Source organism: Cottoperca gobio, chromosome 16 (genome assembly GCF_900634415.1).
Source record: "Cottoperca gobio chromosome 16, fCotGob3.1, whole genome shotgun sequence".
NCBI lineage: Eukaryota > Metazoa > Chordata > Actinopteri > Perciformes > Bovichtidae > Cottoperca > Cottoperca gobio.
Window position 1 is genome coordinate 23,807,763 of NC_041370.1, and position 21,676 is coordinate 23,829,438.

Here is a 21,676-nt window from a genome sequence, read left to right on the forward strand (position 1 = left end):
TCTCTATCCAGTCTGTGAGTCAATTAGCAAAGTTCCTGCTCAGTCCTCCTAGCTTCCAATGATACCAGTAAATGTGAGTCTGGTCATGTTCTCAATATCTTTATATATATATATATATATATATATATATATATATATATATATATATATATATATATATATATATATATATATATATATATATATATATATATATATATATATATATATATATATATGTATGTTCAGACACTTGGCTGATGTTGTCAAAGCCTCACAAGGGTATGACAAAAAATCTCAAGCTCAGTTTTTGTTACCATGTCAATGTTCTGGGAACACTGTTGTAGTGATGTCGAGTCTGCTGGGTCAAGACACAGAAGCAGTCATACAAACACACACGTTGGAAACAACAGTTTACAGATGATCTAAACTGGGCATCAACAAATGGACACGGAATCTGTGAACAATTACTGATAAATGAATGAGAATATATAATAATATTCATGGAGTGGTGCTTTTTTTAAACTTTTTTTTGCCTTTGTTTTTGGGGTTTGTTTCTTTTTTTTTTTTTTGCATCATTTCTGTATTTACAGCATTTTTCTGTTGCATTTGTTTTGGCTTCATGCAACACCTTTTTTCATTTGCAGCAAGTTTCTCCTATTGGAAATGTTTGGGGGCCGCTGCAGTGTGTTTACCCTTGACGGCCATTGTAGGTCGGCTATACTAGGACAAAATGTAGACATTATGAGGTACATTTGCTGGGAGGAAATTTTAGTAACTTCAAGTCAAGCGATTACACACACATTAAAAAGATTATAGTGAATATTATATTACATTTCTGCCAATAGATCCACTAAATTCTGCTCTTTTAAACCCCATGAATTAAGTATTGATTCAGTGTTCCAGTGCTGCTTTAGCTCTTCAGGACAGTTCACACACTGATCGCTGTCATTTGTGAGCTGGAACCTGAGACCTTCTGGCACCAGAATGGATCCCTGCAACTGATACCCTGCCAAAAGAGTTAGTGTTCTATCAAGGGACGGCTAAAAATAAGAGCGGACCGGCAGACAACACCATGGCTCATCTTCTGAAGGACATTAATTATTGCTGTTTGTCTCTCAGGAGTGTGTTTTGGGGAAGATGGTGTGTGATTGGACACATCTGCCTCACAACAGTGACAATATAAACATATTCCCTACACACACACCAACATTAGTGATAATTGGCACTTTGTCATCTGTCGCTATCTGAGCTCTCAGGTTTAAAAGCAGGTATGCACGTCTGCACACACATCACCCGTGCTCATAAGAACACACACACAGACTGTCCAGGGTGAAGATGCTCTTAAAAAGGCGTATGTTAGGTATATGTATGGAGATCAATGCAGACACCTGCACACTAACTCAACAGTTATCTCATGTTCTCTCATCCTCAATAAAAATAGATCCAAAACTGACATCTGATGACAGCTTCATCTGTCAAATAAAGATATTCTCAGTTGACTCGCTCCATTAAAAATGTGGAGAAGGTCGTGTGAAATGATAAAGAGAGGGACTAGCTTGCAGGTCATTCCTTTGTCATTCGCCCACATGTGAAAAAGCAGGGCCAGACCCGGAGCAAATGTTTCTGCACCAGACCCTTATGTCTGACATGATGTGAAATACACCCGGGAGTTCTCTGTCCTTCTCTGCTGCCCCAGATACATCACCCACACTCTCTTTTTCCCATCCAGCAAATAGTCAAAGTCACCATGACCAGGCACACAGAGGGAGAGCTGCTGCTTTTCTGGTCCAAAAAGATCACTATCATAACCCTTCATAGTTCTGATTGATGAGAATAATCAGTGCACTTGCTCTCTAACTCTTTTTATTAATAAATGTATTGTTTTTTATTTCCCCCCACACATAATATTTCATATTTAGAATCAGGAGGACACCAGGCCCAAGAGGACAACTGCTCACATATTTAGATCATGATGCATTACTGAGTGTGTCAAGCCAAACAGAGTAACAGACATATCGGAAATCAGACGTTTAGATGTCAAAATAAAACTATTGATATTTTTAAATGATGGTTTATAGAGCTCCCCCGAATATCTTGTTCTGGTCTGACCTTTGCCTGAAGCCACAGAACCAGAATGCAGCCTAACATAAACACATATTATGATACCTGTAGCTTATTTATTGACCAACTAACTTGCATAAGATAAATGCAATAAATAGGCTGTCTGCATTTGGTTTGGAATCTGGAGAAAATTCAATACAAAACACTAGGCTAGTGCAATATGCAATTCAAATTAACTTATGGAGACACGGAATTACACAAGATGTAGCCGGTCAGTTTATTTTTCCAACTCTGTCATTTATTTTATTTTGTGAGGCTATTTCCGGTCACATCTCGACATACTCTTCATACATTTAGCTGTTAACACTCGGTGACATTTTGCCTGTGTGTTACCCTGTAGGCTCTTTGCACTGTGTTTCTCAGCTCTCCACAGGCTCTCCGGGATCCTGGACGACTTTGTGTGAAATGTGCTGGTAGTTTTATTCACTTTTCTTTTCGACATGGAGCCTCTGGATTTCGAAGCCATGAACTTCACGGTGGAGCCGGCGGCAGGTCACCCGTTATGTGAGGACTGGAGACACGGCTCGGAGGGCTCCGTGTTCCACCTCGCTAATATTTTCCTTTTCCTTGGCTTCATGGGCGGCAGCGGCTTTTATGGACTCCTCTACCTGTTCAGCTTCGTGACTCTGGGCTTCTTCTGCTCCACTGTGTGGGCATGGTCGGACTCCTGCACCACGGACTCCTTCCTGTGGAGCTTCGCTCTCTTCGCGGTGTGTCTGGGACAAGTCGTGCATGTTGCCTACCGGCTGAGGAACGTCTCCTTCGACATGGAATTCCAGGAGCTTTACAACTGTATGTTTAAAAAACTAGGAGTGTCGCTTCCACATTTTGGGAAGATAGTGACCTGCTGTGAAGGAGACATCCACACCTTAGAGAGAGACCACTGCTTCGCCATAGAGGGAAAAACTGCTATTGACAAGCTGTCGGTGCTCCTGTCTGGCAGGTGACTTGTTTAACTCCACCTCCATCACCCCTGGTAGTGTCTTACCCCGAACTGCGTCTACACATTTTGTTTTGCTTAAGTTGGACAGTGTGCAGGAGTTTATTTTTGCAAGTTTTGCTTTAAAACAAAGATGAACCATTATGCATCTCTAGGGACATGTTTAGCTTTCTTAATTTGTCGTTTTGGGCTGTGTTAATGCATTTTGGCGTGCAGAGTGTGTAGCCAAAATACAGACACTCAGAAACATTAAGGACTAAATGCTCCCATTGAAATCTATTACAAGCACAGACCACAGACATTACTGCATAAATCATGCATTCTATTCTATCAGGATTTCAATCTACAGCCCTGGCTTCACGATTATATATTTTTACTATTTTCCACCAGACTGAACCACTTTCTCATGTCTGACCTGTGTGGCAAATGTGTCCTATTTCCACCGGGGTTATTTCTGTTGTACAAAGAGAGAACACTGCAGTGTTTGATGCATTCCATCAGAATCAATGTTGTTGCTAATCCTTGACATATCCACGACTGGGTGGGGGGAAAAGTACAGTTTTATTTTTCTTCAGTGGAATTATGTAAACAAACTGGCATTTAAAGGGTTAACATTCTGAAAATAACAGAATATTTGGTTAAAAGTGGTAAAAAAAACATTAATATAGAATGTTATGGTTATTTGAAGGACAACAATGCAACTCTTTTAAAAGGGTGCACAAGGGTTAAATGAAACGCAGCATATGACTTGTTGTCAGATCCTGTCAATCTGGTATTGATATTTAAATGTTTGCATTGACCAAAGAGTCTCAGCACATGGAGCACAATCAAATACAAGGTAGACTTTATTGTCATTCTCACTTTATACAATATTCAGTCTACGGGGGGACAAAACTGTCTTTTTAAAGTGTGACAGTTGGCGAAAAAAGTGCTGGAACTTTCTATCCTGTTGCACTTCAAGCCCCACCTTGACTGTTTGCCCTCAGCTAGCTGTTAAAGGCAGGACACCTGTTGTGATACAGGATCCCTGATTAACCTTTTAGCTGCCGGTTTTGTGTCCTTTAGAGCAGGGGTCTTCAACGTTTTTCAAGCCAAGAACGCTCAAACTGGTGTTGCGTGGAGCAGGGACTCCCTACTATATATATTGTATAGAAGAGACTTGAAGAGGTCCGTGCAACGGGGGGGGGGGGGGATTTATTTTAGTTCACCCCTCTCCTTTCATCCGCTCTGTCTCTGTCTGTAGGCGTGTGTGTCGGGAGCGAAGTCCCGCCCTTCGCGAAACACAGCGGAGGAGGGAATGTGAATGCGCAAAGCAAAAAATATATATTGGAATAATATATATTTTTAAAAATAGGATTTGCTTTATCTGCAAACAATTCTGCGAGCCCCGCAGTACCTCCGCGGGACCCCTGTCGACCTGTGCATTAGAGCAGTGTTTCTCAAACTTTTTCAGACCAAGGACCACATCACCAATAAAAAACACTCACGGACCACCTAACTCCCCAAATATCCAAAAACAATAGACCTGCTTACCACTCCAACAATACATTACAAATGACTAATGACAGCTTTATGTGACCTTCTCTATGTCGCTCCTTCACACATTAAATCAACAATACAAATACAACTACGGATTCTACAAGCATTTCGTTCATATGCGATTTAAACAGTGAATGCTGATAGATTTTACACATCATATGAAACGTAGACTACATTTATTACTGAGTTTATGTCCGTACAGAGAACTTACCCACAGCAACATCGTTTGCTCCTGAGAGATACACAAAATGCAAACTGTGAGGGCGCCTTCGTCATATGTTTCTTAAATTCATCACGCTTTCTCTCAAAAGATCCTGAAGGTTTCCCAAAGTAATCTTTGTGTTTACTCTCAACATGTCGCTTGATCTTGGCGGGTTTCATAGCCTCGTTCGCCAACGACTCGTAGCACAAAACACAGTGTGGATTGGGATCCTCTTCTTCTCCAGTCCAAAAGAAATCCAGATTTGATGTAGTCTCTGTGATATTTTCTCTTCCCTTTAGCGCTGGACTTTCCGCGTTCAAGCCGAGCTTCACAGCTTTCAGCCGGGTGGAGATTGGATGGCGAACCGCTCTCCTGGGACTCAGTAACGCACACAATCACTTGCTGTCGCTGCGGCTGAACCACTTGTAGCTGCTGAATTACCTGCATCAGGACGTTGCACCTTCACTGTTGAGTCAGATTTTTGATTCAATTTTCTTCTAACTGACCCTGTCTACAGCCATCGTTCACTCCACTCCTCTCCTTTCCTCCGCTCTGTCTCTGACTTTAGGTGTGTGTGCGAGAGCGAAACAGTGGTGAATGCATAAAGCAAGAAAAAAACAAAAAACTTGAATTTCTGGGGGCGCGGGGTTCCATTGGGGGAATATATATGTATATCTTCTTTTAACGGTGCGCAATCTACCCGCACTACACTGTCGATCGCGATCAACCTTTTGGGCACCCCTGCTGTAGTCTATACTAGTCATTTTTAAACGGTTTGAGAAACACTTTAAACTTATAATATATTCATTTCAAATGTGACATGGGGTGGCCCGGTTTCTCTTTAGTTCTCTTCTCCTTTCTTCCGCTCTGTAGGTGTGTGCGCACGTGTGTGTGCGTCAGGTGCGAAGCCCCGTCCATCGCAAAACGGAGCAAAGGAGAGAATGAATGCGCAAAGTAGACAGTACTAAAGGGTAGGAAAAAGCTGAAGAACTCGGAGGTTGAATGTCGAATCAAAACAGCAATCTCCTGATGTCATCTATATATTTATTTAACGCAATAAGTCAAACAAAGAAAATATTCTCAGCTGAGGACACTTTTCACTTCGCCGTTTCCACAGACTGAACGCTCTAAAAAGCCCCAGTTAACTGTCTCACGGTCCCGCTGCAAGTGTGTACAAACATTTGAAAATTCGCATCTAATACATGGAGTAGGCGTTGACCTTCTCCTCATTGGTCCCAGTTGGCGCCTACACGTTCCTCCGTCAGCAGTCCGGAAGTGATGGTTTGTTGACCTGTTACTCTTAAAGGGGAAGTGCCCCTGTTATGTTTGTAATACATAGTTGTGCAGAAAATACATAATTGTGCAGAAAATACATAGTTGTGCAGAAAATACATAGTTGTGCAGAAAATACATAATAGTGCAGAAACATATTCATAGTGTCGTAATACATATTGATTGAGGTAGGACAAATACATGTGATAGTCTTTCCAGTGTGGATTAATACAGATCAGGATTAATTTACCTGACAGTACAAACTGAAACGTGCACATAAATGAGATCAATAGCATAAGTGTTTAGTTTATTTAATACAAGAGCACCTGTCAATGTGAAAAGTGAGAAAGAAATTCATTCTCGAAAAAAAAAAAAAAAAGAAACACCTTAAATTTCAGAAGGGGCTCCGTTGCGGGGCGCAGCGCCCCTCCAAGACAATGGTAGGGGAAACACTGGATATTATGGACTTTATAGAGTGCTGCAGGGATGAAGCATTTTTATAGGCCGACAGTCGGAAGTTAGCGCTGAACTGCTTCCCTCAACAAAAAGCCAATGGGAATGTTCTATTGGATTTTTGAAAAAAACTCTGTGGTAAACAAACGTTTATGATACCTACACATTTTGTTCAACAGGATAATCACCACATATTAATGACACTTATGATTTTTGAAGCGTAAATTCAATTGCTAAAAGTTTATAAAAAAAAAAGCTAACGTTAGGCTGTACACAAAATACACCACAGTCGCATGACTTCAACCATGTCTATATATACCTGTCTGTCCCATTGTTCCTTGTCTGTTTGTCATCCCTTGTTCGTCGATGTTACCTGATGTGCTTCCTCGTGTTCCATCGTGACTTCCTTGTTTGTGTTTTCAGTTTACTTTTAACCTGTTGTGTTTTTATAGTCTGTCCCCTCTGTTGTTGTTACCTTTTTGTACTTTCGCTTTTGTTTAATTAAAGCTCGCTTTTTGATAAAACCCTCATCTGCCGCTCTGCGTTTGGGTCCTCACACCTTTTCCCCACCAAACAATATAAGCTTCAGAAATTCACAAGTGGTGCATTTACTGACTGATTTTATGTCGATGAACAAATGGTTAAAATCTATTAAGCTTGTGTTAACCACATACCTTATTTCAGGCTTCGAACCACAAAGGTATTTAAAAAACCCACTGAACTTGAGACGAGGGAATGGGATGTGCTAAAACACTAAATCATTCCCGGGTTTTAGGACTCATTCTTGCAACTCTCTATTTTCCCACTGGGAAATCTGTCTTGGGCTCAAAGACGCTTAAGCACACAACTCACTTGCCAATGTCACAATGTACATGCACACATACACACATAGTTCATACTAAACATTCACACATAAACCTGTTTAAGTTTGCATGATGAGTGTGAGAGTAGTTCCTTGAAAATAATACAAGGCAATAAAAGACAATAGTAAAAATAGTGCTGTGTAAAAAAAGACAGCAAATAACAACCAATACCCTTATTAATTAATATTATTATTGAATTATTTTTTTAAGAAATGTTGAAGTCTCAGAGTCCAACAGACCTTACAACACACACAAACACATTTTAAAAACACATACAACAGATGATGACAAAGTTAAAGGACGCGCTGTGTTGTGCACCTTCGTCCTCCTGATCCTGCCTCCAGGGCAGCTGATGAGGGACTTCATGCTGGATGAAGTGCAGCTGTTCGATGGAGTTGGCCATCCACAGCACCAGAGGCTGCAGACCTAGGATCAGCTCCTCCATGCTGAGCAGCTGAAGATGCTCCGGCTGCCCGTCATTTGAGCTCCTGACAGAAAATACACAGTGATCAGTGCTATAATTAAACTGAAGTTTAAGTTAATGATCATTTATTTGGCAGATTAAAAAAATACATAAAACCTGGAAACTAAAATAACAGGGGGTCGCAGACCTTTGCTTTAGAGATTAATTGTTGTCTTTCCCTTTTTCTGCGTGTAGTTACGATTAGTTAATATCATCTTTCCATCTGTTCTACAGAATCCGTGTGACGGTTAATGGAGAGTTTCTGCACTACATCTACCCTTTCCAGTTCCTGGATTCACCGGAGTGGGACTCTCTCAGACCATGCGAGGAGGGTGTATTCCAGGTCCATTATTAAGTCATGTGCATGTGCAAAAAAATATTTCAGCCATTAATAACTCTTGAGTGTCATTGCAACCATTAACTATGCTGCCCGTAACTCCAATTCTAGGTTCATTAATCTTTACAGTGCAGTTGAATGATGCTTTGGCAATAATGTCCTTGTTATAATTATGCCAATAAGCTATTGAATGAAAGAATAAGGCTCACACAGCACATGCTATATTTATCTTTCTGTCAACAAATCCCATTGAATCACAATGAATTGTTCCTACAAACACTTATTGTGTGCGTGTCCAAAGCCTGAAATATTTTATTTCTTGTTTCTTTTTCACAACAATAATTTTGACATGAAAGCGTCGAGGTAAATGAGTCTTACTGTAATGGAATTGAGCTTTTGGTAATGTCACCAGTTTAGCCTGTGTGAAAAAGGCCTAATGTCCAAAAACACACCATTTCTGGGATTGTGACATACTTCCCGACACTACATACGTAAAAATAAAGTTCTGAAACTACTGGATAAACTATTTCTTTAACCAAATCACACACTTTTCATTGTGATCTTCTGATAACTAATGTAATATTTGTTCGCTTCCATTCACGGAGCCTCCCCTCAAACAGTTTGAAGCGCCCCACTTTGGAAACCTAAATGTGCATTAATCTGCCGCTGAAAATAGAAGTTCTTCCTGTTTGAGTAACGTTTACTAAAGACTACAGTGGAGTTAGCAAAACAATTTTTTTTAACTGTATTTAAGATTTTCATCTTCAGTAGGAACCAATGGGCTGAGAGCCAAAGACGGAGAAAGAAAGTGTGAACGACTGACACAAACACATTGTTGGTTTGGGTTTTATGGGATTTGATGACAGTAAGAAAAATAATAGCACCTGTTTTATACTTTCAGTGCAGTTTGTGTTCTATGTTCTGGAGCATGGAGAGAGCTGCTTATGAATTATGACATATTGAAAACCTGATTCCATTTACTCTATGTTTTAAATACCAATAATCAAAAAGTCTGTGCATGATTTACCAACAAAACTGTTGATACATTTGACCTTGGGTTGAATTTCATCTGTCCCCATTGAAGGATAACTCCAGTTCATTTCTGTGTCCAGCTCTTCCTGGATCACAGCAATTACTCTGGTTCTGTGCAAAACTACAAGATTAGACCCACGTTGTAATAAAGTGGGATCCTCCTCAAACTGACAAATATGAATGGCAGCTTGTTTCCTTTCAGCCTCATCTCTTTCTTATATAGTCTTTCTGTTTCGTTCTCCACAGGTGACCCTGCATGCTGATAACCCCTGCAGATACGTGGCGTGGAGGAGGAAGAAACTCTATCTGCTTTTTGCTAAGCATCGCTACATAGCTAAGATCTTTGCCCTGGTGGTGCGTAATGACATCGCAGAAAAGCTGTACTCCCTTAACGACAAGGCTTTTGACCGGTCCGGGCACCGCTATGATCTCCGCTTACCAACTTACTGTCACATGCCAGGGACAAAATTAGAAAAGGCAGATGTCTTCATGCAAGTGCCAGTGCAGGGGGCAAGGACTGCCTGAAAACACACACACACACACACACTGCTCCAAGTGTTGTATTATCTGTACCATGTAGGGTAAGTGAGTTTCAAGTGATGTTATCTTGAATCTGCCTGCATTATTGTGTCGGGCCAATAGGATCCTGTCAAGGGACTGCTATGTGTAAGACTGGGGTCACATGACTGCACAAAAGACTCCGATCGGCCCTGACAGAAACATGACACCCGGGTGGACTCCCCTTTTCTGACGTGATGCTATGTGACGTGTGTGAAGTGAATATATAATAAATCAAATCACCAGGTATTTGGACAATTATTATAGTTTATAAAGTAAAAGACATATACTTATGCTCTCCTGAAACAGTCATGTTGCCTCCCTGATGCACACTTCATTCAAGCTCGACAGGAAATAATTAAAACTCGTCAAAATTGTCCTTGTTAGTCTTTCCAACAATCACCAACTCTGGTTTGAGAGTTTCAAAGAGAGACTGAATGAGTAACACGTATAATAAAGACAGTAACCTCCTAATGCTGCTTTCTACTCGGTACTACTGTTTACTGACCCTGTTCTTCTGGTGCCTCCGTGACGCTCAATGTGACGCACCAACAAAATCAAAGCAGAAAAGCCTCCAATGATGCACAGTGACTGAGTGGCTGTTGTTTGCCAGAAGAGAGATCTTAAGCATATTTTCCAAAATGATGAACTATTTCTTTAAGCTGGTAGTTTGGTGTCTCATTATTACATTTGCTTGTAATTACATTATTTACATGCTGGTTTTTAACCCTGTGTGACGCAACATTTAATTGACACTTCAGTACTATTAAAAGTGCAATGTGTTACTGCTGCCATGTGCCTGTAATGTCATTTTGAGATGGGAGTTTACTTAATATATTATTGATGTTTGCAGATGCCTTCACCATGAAGTTTTATCTTCCGTTGGTCTGTCTGTAAAGCCGAAACGTAGTTTATATTTATATTTGGAAGTGAATATAACTGAAAGTGAAAGTGAGAGTGTGTGTGCATTGAAATGGTTTTAGGCTCATGACACTCGGCTCAGATTATGCTGTTAAAATGAACCTAATTGCAAACAGATTTTCTTTGTCAACTTTATTTTTTAGACAAGCATTAATGTATTACATGTATTAATTCTTTAAATTAAAATTAAAATAAGCTATATACTTTGATGTTTAAGCACTTTTTAAATGTATAAAGTGTAACAGGTGGCTGCACGTGTCTTGTAATGTGTAATATTGACATATTAGATTAATGGCTATTGTTAATGCAACATTGTGCAGATGGTAAATGTGGATGTAAATAGGCTCATTGTGTCTTGTACTGTACACATAAATTATACTTGTGTAAATTTTTCTTATTTGGAGTGTCAGTAATTTAACCACATGTTGCGAATGTTTGTATTATGAACATATATTAAATATTATATATTAGGTGTAAACATTAAAATACAAATTTTTTGGATCAATTATGGAATTAACACACTAATCAAAAAGGCTATATTATACAGCAGTTTCCATTAACAGTCATATAGGTTGTATTTGACATTTGAGGTGTTTAAAATAAATACAATTTCAGCACAATTTATTCAGTAGATATCTTTGCATTCCTACATTAAGTTACTACTAATTCTTATCAACATTTAAGTGGGTTGCTTCATTCCAAAGGTTTTTGCTTAAAAGTTATGAAGAAACTTATTGTGACCTATTCATTGGAAATCAGAAGATATTTCACTGGCAAAATAGTTTTTCAAGAGAAGCCTTGACTGATATTAGCGGATCGTTAAAAACACGGACTTCCAGAGGAGTTTGAAATACATCTACAGATACCGGGATGATGTGTGCTCTGTCGCCCCCTGTTGGAGCTCTCAGTCCCTGCAGGTGCACTGCTCTCGCCTTCCTGCCCATTTTAGTCTCTCCATGTCAATGTGGAATGTGCACCCCCCCCCCCCCCCCCCCCATCTGAGGGTCCAGCCTGCAGTCACCGGCAGTGTCTCAAGTCTCCATAGAAATCATTCCTCCTTTCTTCGCTGCACCATCGTCTGCTGCTGAATCGGTGAGTAACGACCCGTTTTCCTCTCGGTACTTTGACGAGCAGTTAGAAAGTTGTAGCTGTGAGAAATTCCTCTGAGGAGGCTGCATGTTTACCCTCACAGCTATTTTTACACCAGAGCAACAGCACATCAGCCTGACAGAAAAAGCACAGCAGCTGACACTGGTACATGCACAGTGGGAGAATACTAGGTCGTCTGTAGCAGGAGAGTCACAAATATTTATTTTTTATTTAAATGGTTTATGATTCTGTGAGCACAAGAACTTCGAATCATCTTCGAGTGGAGGAGATAAAGCCACATCTTTATATAGGAGCTTGTCTGTGCAAGTGTGAGATTAACACAGGATGTAATGTGACAGTGTGACCACAAATATGAGAATTAAAGAAAAAAGCTTTAGGTTTTGTTAATTAGGTTTTTTAAATGTAGGCTATGTTAGCAAAACACACACAAAAAAGGTTTTCAATGGAAAAGGTTCTGCACTGTATTGCCCAGCAGAAAACAGTAGACAAATACGACATGTATGTGATATCGTTCAGTCTGAGAATTACAAGCATCTGAGAGAAAACCCTTCACAAGGTCTCCCACTTGGCAAAGAATACTTCAGAAGATCAATAAACCTGAGTCACAATGGCGGTTAAGCGCAACAATTGCTAGCAGTTACATATAAAAGCCATAACTCTACTCAGGTCATTGAATTGAAGCTATAAACGGTTGTATCTGGGTTTACTTGTTAACAAAACCTCTACAAATATGCAATAAGCTCATGAGCACTGTGGACTAATACACTTTTGGTGAAGACCAAACCAATGCTAAAAGAAAGGTGAATATTGGACATCCTCCAGGTGGAATGTGTAAAAGCTGCTGGATGTGTAAATAACAAACAGTTTACTAACATGTTCTCCATGAACACGTTATAAGGTGATGATAAACATGATGATTTAAGCTGTTTTGCTGTCCCCAAGTTGTAAAGAAAACCAGTAATGAATAATAACACAATAAATAGAAAAATTAAGGTTTTCACAAATGAGCTGGAATACTCTGTGAGCAGCATGTTACCTGTACTGTATTCATCATCCTCCACTCACATTTTCTCCAACCTTGCCCTCGTGTTCAAGGTGACCCTGCTGCAGGATGTCTTCTACCCCAGAGCTGCCCACACTCCTCTTCGCCACGCTGCCCTCCTTCCCCTCCGCCACCCCAGGAGTCCCGACCGTAGAACTCAATGCCACCTCCTGCCAGGAGTGGGAGCAGGCCCACCACCTCCTCTTCCATCTGGGGAGCCTGTCCCTGCTGCTGGCCCTGGTCATCCCCACCACCCTGAGCCTGCACATGATCCTGCTGCGCCTCCTGCTGATGACAGGTCTGTCCGCTGTGCCCCCTGCTGAGGGCATTCCTGTGCTGATAATACTGGAGCTGGGAATATTGGCTAATACTACATTTATCACAGCATCAACAGATCCAAACAAGTATTGGTAAATCATTACCACAAGCTTGTTGGTGGATTTGGTTTACTTTATTTAACGTTGTGAAGATTAGATTTTTTAAAAGCTGTCGTGCACAAAGAGCTGAGACTCGGACTATGGCAGATAAAGGAAGCAGAGAATGGCGGATGGAAAAAGCACTTCCAACATGTTTATCTTCTGCTTGGAAGGAGAGTGGAGACAGGAAGCAGCCGTAAATATGGGACATTTTGACAGTTCATTTATTTATAATGCCCTTTGGCACAAGCTAGTCTCAGAGGGTTTTACAGAGAAACAGTAACAGATAGAGGAAAGAGGAACAGTAAACTAACAGACCAGATACAATAGTTCATCTGGTCAGGTAAAATACATACATACACTGTATAAACTGGAGCCGGATTATGTCTTTTTTAAACCCATTGGGTTTCAATTTTTACAACTTTGAAGTCAACAAAATGATTTCAGCATGTCCCCTACTTTTTATATATCTTTATTCCAGTTTAGCAGTTCTGAATAGACTTTGAATAAACTTTTGAATTCATCCCTTTTGCTAATAGTGTCTCAAACTAAATTTGGATTTATTTTCCTGTCAGTGTACTGGTTGTATTTTATCCTATTGCCATGTAATATGTACTCTTTAATGTGAAAAATAACACATCTTGATAACTTAACAATAGTTTAAACACTATTATTACATAATAACATGTTTCTGAGATTAAGAACTAATTCATATCTGAAAATGACTTCATGTGTTTTCACCTTAAAGAACTGCTCTTTTATAGGTTGCTATGGCAACAACTCCAGATAACTTAAAGCCAGTTTCATTCATTCACAATTCTCTTTACTAAGAACAGGATCCTGGCCCGCTATGGAGATACGTTTTGTTACATGGTTGTTATATACTAACCTTTGTTTAACATGCTTCTTTTTCTTTTTCTTGGTTTGTCAGTGCTCAGTGCTGGATTGGATCTTTATTTGTATTGCTTATCAATGTTTTTAGTTCATTAGGACAAGCAAGCAGTTATAATCCATAGTACAATAAATTAACTTCTCGAAATTACAACCACAGTAACTGTACATGATGTTGTCTTTATTAATGGATATTAAAGTAGACTGAAGTATTCAACTCAAGACATATCTTCACCTGAATCCACTTTGTTCTGTGTCTTCAACAGGATGTGGTTTCTTCATCTTGTGGGCCACTCTGTACAGGTGCAACCTGGATGTGATGGTTTGGAACGTGGTATTTCTGCTGGTCAACTTCCTGCACTTGTTCTTTCTTCTGTACAAGCGCAGGCCGGTGAGTTCTACATCCGCACGCCCTCACTTACCTTCTAACAGTGGCTTTACTTTCAGGCCGTTTGAGTGTTTCACCAAATTGGAATACTGGCTCGTGCAGGAAGCAGCTTGTCCTCCTGGGTTTGGTCCTGCTTTATGGTAATCAGATGCAGATAAAATCCATGGGTTCCACCGGGGGATTTTGTGTAAGTAAGGGGCCTCCAGCGAGCTGATAGAAGTAGACAAGGACTTTTCATAATGAGAGGAGACTCGTCCTCCTCAGTCATTGCTATTCACCAACTCAATTCAGCAGCATTACTGTAGGAAAGAAGCCTGTGCTGCGGTTAGTTACTAGGACATTGCCACTGACCTATGTGTGCGCTCCTCATTGTGTGCATGAATGACATTCCTGTGAGTAATCATCAATCTTGATATTTACCATTTGAAGAATGCACTTGTCAATTTTCACATGTTGGCATTAATTAATGGTTCTTTAATCTCTATAAACAGATATCTGCATGTGAAGATTTTGGTATCGTTGTTGGAAGCGTTCTGGTTTCCATTTTTCTAGTGCAAGTAGTATTGACCAATAATGTGTGACTGTGCTTTGGTTGCATGCAGGCAAACATTCCGTGTGGAGAGCAAAAGAGGCGCAACGCAGCCGCCGAAAAGTGATCTCAGAACCCAATCAGCTGTCATCTGACGATTTATTATCTTAGAAATAGCTTGTAAACTGGTTAGTGGTGAAACGATCCGAGATGTCGTCGTCTCTCAACTACAACTTCATTCTCGCGTCTGAAGTTGCTAATCAGACTGTAAACAATGAGCAACGTACAGAAGAGGAAGTATTTGCTGGCTACAATGGAACTCCAAAATTGCCGTTGCCCCCAGAGGCTAAATCATCGTCAGATGGATAGCCGATGGCTTCCAAGATTGATGGTTGTTTGCCTAGCCTCCACTTTTGACCATGTTTAGAAATGTAACCCATTGTGATATCTGGAATAAAATCCTTTCCATTAGTCTTTCATCATAATATTGTTAACCCAGACAAGCGTTCCACAAAGTCGAGGTCTCTGCTAGACAATTACTGAAGTTTGCTTTTTATGTTAGATTGTCATTAGAAAGATGAGTTAAGGCTGTGGCTCCGCTCTGTCAGATCAAGATCGACAGGGAGCTGCGGTCCGTCTACAAGCGGATGTTTGAGCCTCTCCATGTGAAGGAGGCTCTGTTTCAGAGGCTCACAGGACAGTTCTGCACCATCCAGACCCTGAAGAAAGGCCAGGCCTACGCTGCCGAAGACAAGACCTCTGTGGACGAACGCCTCAGCATTCTCATCAAAGGAAAGTATGTGCTGTTGGTTTGAGTCTGGGTGTGGGTGTTATTCTGTGTTGTCCACCCTCTATATGAGGGATATTTCTCATTGGTTGATTCATTTTGTAGAAACTGTAAATACTGTGCTGTCTGTCGGTGACACAGACTTAACTGAATGGATTATAAGTGTACGTTTTCACGACAATGGAAATGTGCATGGAATATCTTCTTTTTAAATTACTGGTATTAATAATACGGTTGTTATTCCTGGTTCAAAGGAAGGTTTTTGTGTTCCACAGTCTAAAGGACGCTTCACAAGCTTCAGTACCCGGCCACTTGTCATTGTTCCCAATGATGCCCTCAAATCCCCAAGTTGTCTCCCGCCTCACTTGATCTTTTGAAACTGAACTAAGTTCACAGTTTAGTTTTCAAATATCAGTAATGAGAAGGATCTATAATACAATTAGGGAGTGTACCTTTAGAATAATTGTTTGATAATTTGCTAGCATAGCGTATATTACTTTTAAAATATAGAAAATAAGCACAGACCAATGGCTACTGGCTTTTTTTTAACACAAGAAGATTTAAGGCTACATTTTTGTTTTTAACATTAATGAGAGTTTTGACTATGGCATTTCTGTGTGACAGGATGAAGGTATCATACCGAAGCCATTTCCTCCACAACATCTATACCAATGCATTCGTTGACTCTCCAGAGTTCAGGTCCACTGAGCTGCACAGAGGAGAGAAGTTTCAGGTAATAAGAAAAACAACCAGGTTTGTGCCCTCATTTTTTAATTCATCTGCTTAATGCCTCAAGGATTAAACATTTATATGGTAAGAAAAATAAAGAAATAAAGGCTTACCTGCCTTGTCATCTTCACATAGCCCTAATGACTGTAGTGGTGAAATGAATAATGTGTCAGAGCTTTAACCTGCTGCTCCTTCTGTTTAATGGATGGCAAATGTTATTGTGTTTGATTAACAGGTGACCATCATGGCAGAGGAGAACTGTAAGTTCCTGTGTTGGTCTCGAGAGAGGCTCACCTTCTTCCTTGAGTCAGATACTTTCCTCAATGAGGTGTTCAGGTACCTCATTGGCAAAGACATCACCAACAAACTGTACTCTCTGAATGACCCCACACTCAGTGACAAGGTGGGTCCAGTTCAAATTATAATGAAAACCTTTTTAGTGGCACAAACACTGGAAGTAATAAATCATAAACACCTTTGACAGCTACAACAATGCTTATTGTACTAATGGTGTTGATGATGATGATGATGATGATGTGTCCCAGGCGGTGAAGAAGATGGACCGTCAGCCCAGCCTGTGCTCTCAACTGTCTATGACGCAGATGAGGAACAGTATGGCGAGCACCAGCGACACTGATGATGTCCTTAACCAGATTCTACGAGGAGGGTCTACTGGATCATCACGTTAGTCACATTATCACACAACAAGATTTTTGAATATTTGAATAGAATATTCACGTATGTACATAATGAGATATATCAGTTATCAGAGTATCTTGAGTTTCAGTACAGGGCTTTACAGTCTCTTGCTGTTCAAATTCATATTGTGACCAGATTACAGTTTTGTAAAAAAAGAAAAATTGCAAACTACTTCACATTGACATCAGCTCTTGGTAGCTTGTATCTAAAAAATATCCACTTCCTCCTTCTACAGCCCATATTTGTTGAATCCAACTGACATCAATCATTAATATTCTTCAAAAACCAAATATGTGTATCTGTTGTAGCCTGGATACAGACTAAAAGCACCTGTAGTAAGTGTTACTCAAAATGCTTTTAGTCCTGAAGAGCAGCTTTTCTATTCTACAGAAGGGCTCTAATGCAGCAACTGTTAGTGGTAATCGTAACACATTTTTTAACTACGGCCTTTTTTTTTTTTTTACTTTACTCCAATGATGCTGTATTGTATGAATGTATTTGTTTTCAAACCCTGCTTCCAGTTTGTCTGTAAAATGTAGAATTACACTGAAACCACCTCCTAGTATTTGCACTACTGAAGTTACTGTATTTAAAAACAGCACAACACTGTTTTAGGCTTTAGCCTCATAATAATTTGAACTACATTGCGCTGTATTTTATATACAGTACTGTAGCCTACTGTAATATATTGTATTTGAATTATACACAGTACAGTCATTTAATTTACACAGTTATTTGAAAGGTTTGAACCAGCTGTATTGTATTTTGAATCAGTCCATAACATTCAGTAAAAAGCTGTCCATAGCATTACTTTATATATATGTAATACATATACAAATGTCAATTAGATGGTAATCTGCTTGAGAAATAAAGAATATAGAAAATGGGTTATAATAATCATCCACTTATAGTGATCAATTTGATCCGTACAGACGCCATCACTGTAAGAGGTTTCCACTGTACAACAATGTATAAAAACACTTAATCGATTCAGTTCAGATTAATTATTTTTCTTTCTTTAGAGAAATCCCCTGGCACCATGACCTCCGCAAAGATGAAGCCCATAGAAGAAGGCATGGAGGATGATGTTTTCGAAGAATCTGGTCCCTCCAAGTCTTGCCGTATGTCCAGCACTTCCACTGAGGAAGTGTAGGCAGCGGGGGTAGAAGATCAAATGCATAGTGTGTACTGTAGGTGTGTCAACCCAACAACTAGAGCCTGATCCATACACCGGTATGGCCGACATTATTAGCAGTGTTATTTTTCATAGGTAAATGGATATCTGCCTATGTGCTGGCAACAAATGTCAGTAGAGAAATACAAACAGAGATATGTTTGTGTTCATTTAGAAACAGTGTCTCCGTCACATCGTTGGTCCAGCAGAGAGCACTGACAAGTTCCTTTTTTCACTGTAAAATGTTAAGTCAAAAAGAAAAGAAAGAAGAACCTTATCAAAAATGTTCATGTAAAAACAAATATTGGTCGATATATTACTATCAGATTTTCTTTTTTTATGTAGGTCTAATATTCTCTCTCTTTTAGCTCTGGTTTAGTCTCCACCAACTCCTTAGAAAATTTCCAGCTCTTTAGCTGCTCAATGATCCACTATGTTCACCTGCTAATTACTAACTGTGTCTGTCTGCTGGTCGTACAGTAAAGGAGATAAAGTTGGGGGGCTGGAAAACCAAAACGACGAGCTAAAAGATGCTATAAAAGCTCTGTAGAGCTAAGGGGAATTGCGGAGTTCGGAAAACTCTGAAAAGAGTGATAACGTTCACATTACATTCAGTTATTTCATCTATTATTAATGTTAAAATGTTTATGAGTGCAGCTTTAAATATGAATATCAGAATCAGTCTCTAAAGTCCTGCATTGGTGAAAGTACTGCTGTAGTCCTGCGATCCTGGACCGATACAGTAACTCTCAAAGCAGAATGTCAATGTTTTCTTCATTTGTTTATGTAAAATATAAATGTCAGGCATTGATGCAAATCCTTATATTATGTTTTTGATATTTAGACACAAGCATTTTCCTATTTTAAAAACACAAGCATATAGGTTTCACAATTTGAGGGTGTTCTTTGGAAACATGTGTGAAACAGAAAGCAGTGCACTTCGAGTGCTAAATAAACATTTGGGGTGAAATATCTTGTCCTGATACTGTCTGCTGTATGTTAAAGCTTTGGATTCAGTTATTATTGTGACGTAACTGTTTTATAACTGCATGTGAACAGTCATCTCACTCAGTTGTTTGCCTTTCAGATCAGTGATAGTGAGTTGGAACTGAATCTTCAGTCAGAGAAGGGGTTTGATCTTCTAGTATTTTTAGGAATGGAGCGCCCCCCTGTGGCCACAATGTGCCATCCAGTGACAGTTCAGTTCAGTACAGTGGACTCAGTCAACTTGTTGCTTATTAACCATCGACAGTGTGAATAATACAACATGTATCTCTTATTCAGCAATGAAGACAATTCTTTTTGAAAACATTCTGCCAAACTAGGCCTTAAGGTTAAATATGTGTCAGAATATGACAGATCCCTCTCTATGGTTAATATGACAATAACACCTTAGTTAGTCAGTTAGACATATATAGATCAGTGGCAGTTAAACAGAGTATGATAGACTCTTGCAATGAGTGAGGGTTAATGTATCATTACTAAAGTATAGGGTCAGTGTGAGGCCTCGAAAACAAAGCAATCACATGTCTTCATCAAACTGTAAAGCAGTTTGATGAAGAACAACAACTCAATGTGATAAGTAGTATTAGTAGTAACACCACAAACAAGAATCAGATTTGTTTTTGTATTTTGTTTATTATGGGTTGAAATCAGTTTTAAATAGTATTTTTTGTGCCAATATTACAAGTCATAAGGCTGCAATTAACTAACGTCACCTTTTGAGTATATAAACACATTTGGTTACATAATTGCTACTATTCTTTATCTTTTCACGTGTTTCTGTTAACATGGTTTTGTTTTGTGTCGTATTTTGTACTTTCCTTTCGGTCACCTGCTGTTTTAAAATGTACCCTATAAATAAATGGCCTTGACTGGGTGTTATCGATTTAGCCTATCTTTGTCAGTTTGTCAATGAAATTATCAAAGTAATGACAAACGCGGGCTGGAGGTGATGTCTCCCACTAGTTATGACATCAGCCTTTAATAGATCCGTCCTTAACGTGCTTCCAATATATTTGGTACAAAATCAATAAAAAAAGAGATAGTTCATCTTGTATTTTAAATAATGCGATAATTGCGTGTCTTGTGCTCTTGTGTGCTTTTCCTTATAACACTTCTGCATTCACATAATTGTAAGTACGTAAAGATACTATTGTAGCTAGTTCCTAGCACAATCATCTGCAGAAACAACACATGCGTAGCGGCTCCTGCTCCTTTCTACTAAGTGGTACGTTGAAATTGCTTGAATGATCGATACTTTGCTCTGTTTTTCACACACTTTGGAGATTAAACTACACGTAAATACAAGAAAGCAGAGGAGTCAGAGACAGACTAAGAATGTTTGGTAAACTTTATGGTCAAAGAAAACTTTAAAACTCTCGGGAATGAGGTTTGATGTGTTGGTGTCATGGAAAAAACTCAACATAATCGATGATAAGTGTAAAAAACAACCTCTTATGAGATGCTCAGGGAGCCTATAGATTAGCTTTAAAAATATTTATATCCTTTTAAAAAGATCAGTTCTAGAATATGGTTGAATTGTATTTGGATCAGCAGCGAGTACATTCTTTAAAAGTTTACATCCAGACTCAAGCAATATGGTTTTGTTGTGGAGCAGTATATACCTCATATCCTGTCTATACCTTCTTTAAGGTATAGACAGGATATTCTTTATGAAATATGGCAATCTTTAAATCAAATTATTAGGCTAGGAAATTGATTCAAAGGAACATCAGTCAACTTTGTCCTGCACTGCACAACCAATTTAATGAAAATTGATTATTGCTGAGTGAGTATTGCATTTTAACCTAATCTGGATTGCCTGCTGCTTTGGCTACAAGCAGTTCCTGTTCACACTGCACAGACAACAATCACCTGGATTACCAGATGACACCAAATAAATAGTCAAGACTCAAGATCTGAAGTTTAAGGAGTGCTATTTGAATGATTTATTAACACTTTTATGGACATACTGTATATCCTTTAATTAGTCAGCTGAACTCTGTTGATTGTAACAAGGTGTGCATGATGTCTGTGTGTTTAGATTTGATTGAGTTATGTCTCTGAGAAGAAATCAAGAAATATTGAATAAAAACATATATAGAACATTCAAGTCTGGTATCTGGTTTGTAGGTACAATGTCTGCCCTATATGTATAGGGCAGACATCGTACCTATAATATAGAGCAATGGAAATATCTGCTGTTGACTTTGGGTGAATAGCATA

General features: G+C 39.3%; 2 protein-coding genes across 2 annotated transcripts; both read left to right on the forward strand.

Moving 5' to 3' along the window:
* The first annotated feature begins 2,395 nt into the window (after positions 1 to 2,395).
* popdc3 (popeye domain cAMP effector 3) lies at positions 2,396 to 11,161 on the forward strand. Its single transcript, XM_029452553.1, has 3 exons — positions 2,396 to 3,046; positions 8,070 to 8,178; positions 9,451 to 11,161. Exons 1-3 carry the CDS (start codon positions 2,544 to 2,546, stop codon positions 9,727 to 9,729), a joined length of 891 nt encoding a protein of 296 aa, XP_029308413.1. The 5' UTR covers positions 2,396 to 2,543; the 3' UTR covers positions 9,730 to 11,161.
* A 503-nt stretch (positions 11,162 to 11,664) lies between these two features.
* popdc1 (popeye domain cAMP effector 1) lies at positions 11,665 to 20,336 on the forward strand. Its single transcript, XM_029452569.1, has 8 exons — positions 11,665 to 11,775; positions 12,889 to 13,133; positions 14,409 to 14,533; positions 15,668 to 15,855; positions 16,471 to 16,579; positions 16,811 to 16,978; positions 17,121 to 17,259; positions 18,297 to 20,336. The coding sequence occupies exons 2-8, from the start codon at positions 12,905 to 12,907 to the stop codon at positions 18,425 to 18,427; spliced, it is 1,089 nt and encodes a 362-aa protein (XP_029308429.1). The 5' UTR covers positions 11,665 to 11,775; positions 12,889 to 12,904; the 3' UTR covers positions 18,428 to 20,336.
* The last annotated feature ends 1,340 nt before the right edge of the window (positions 20,337 to 21,676 follow it).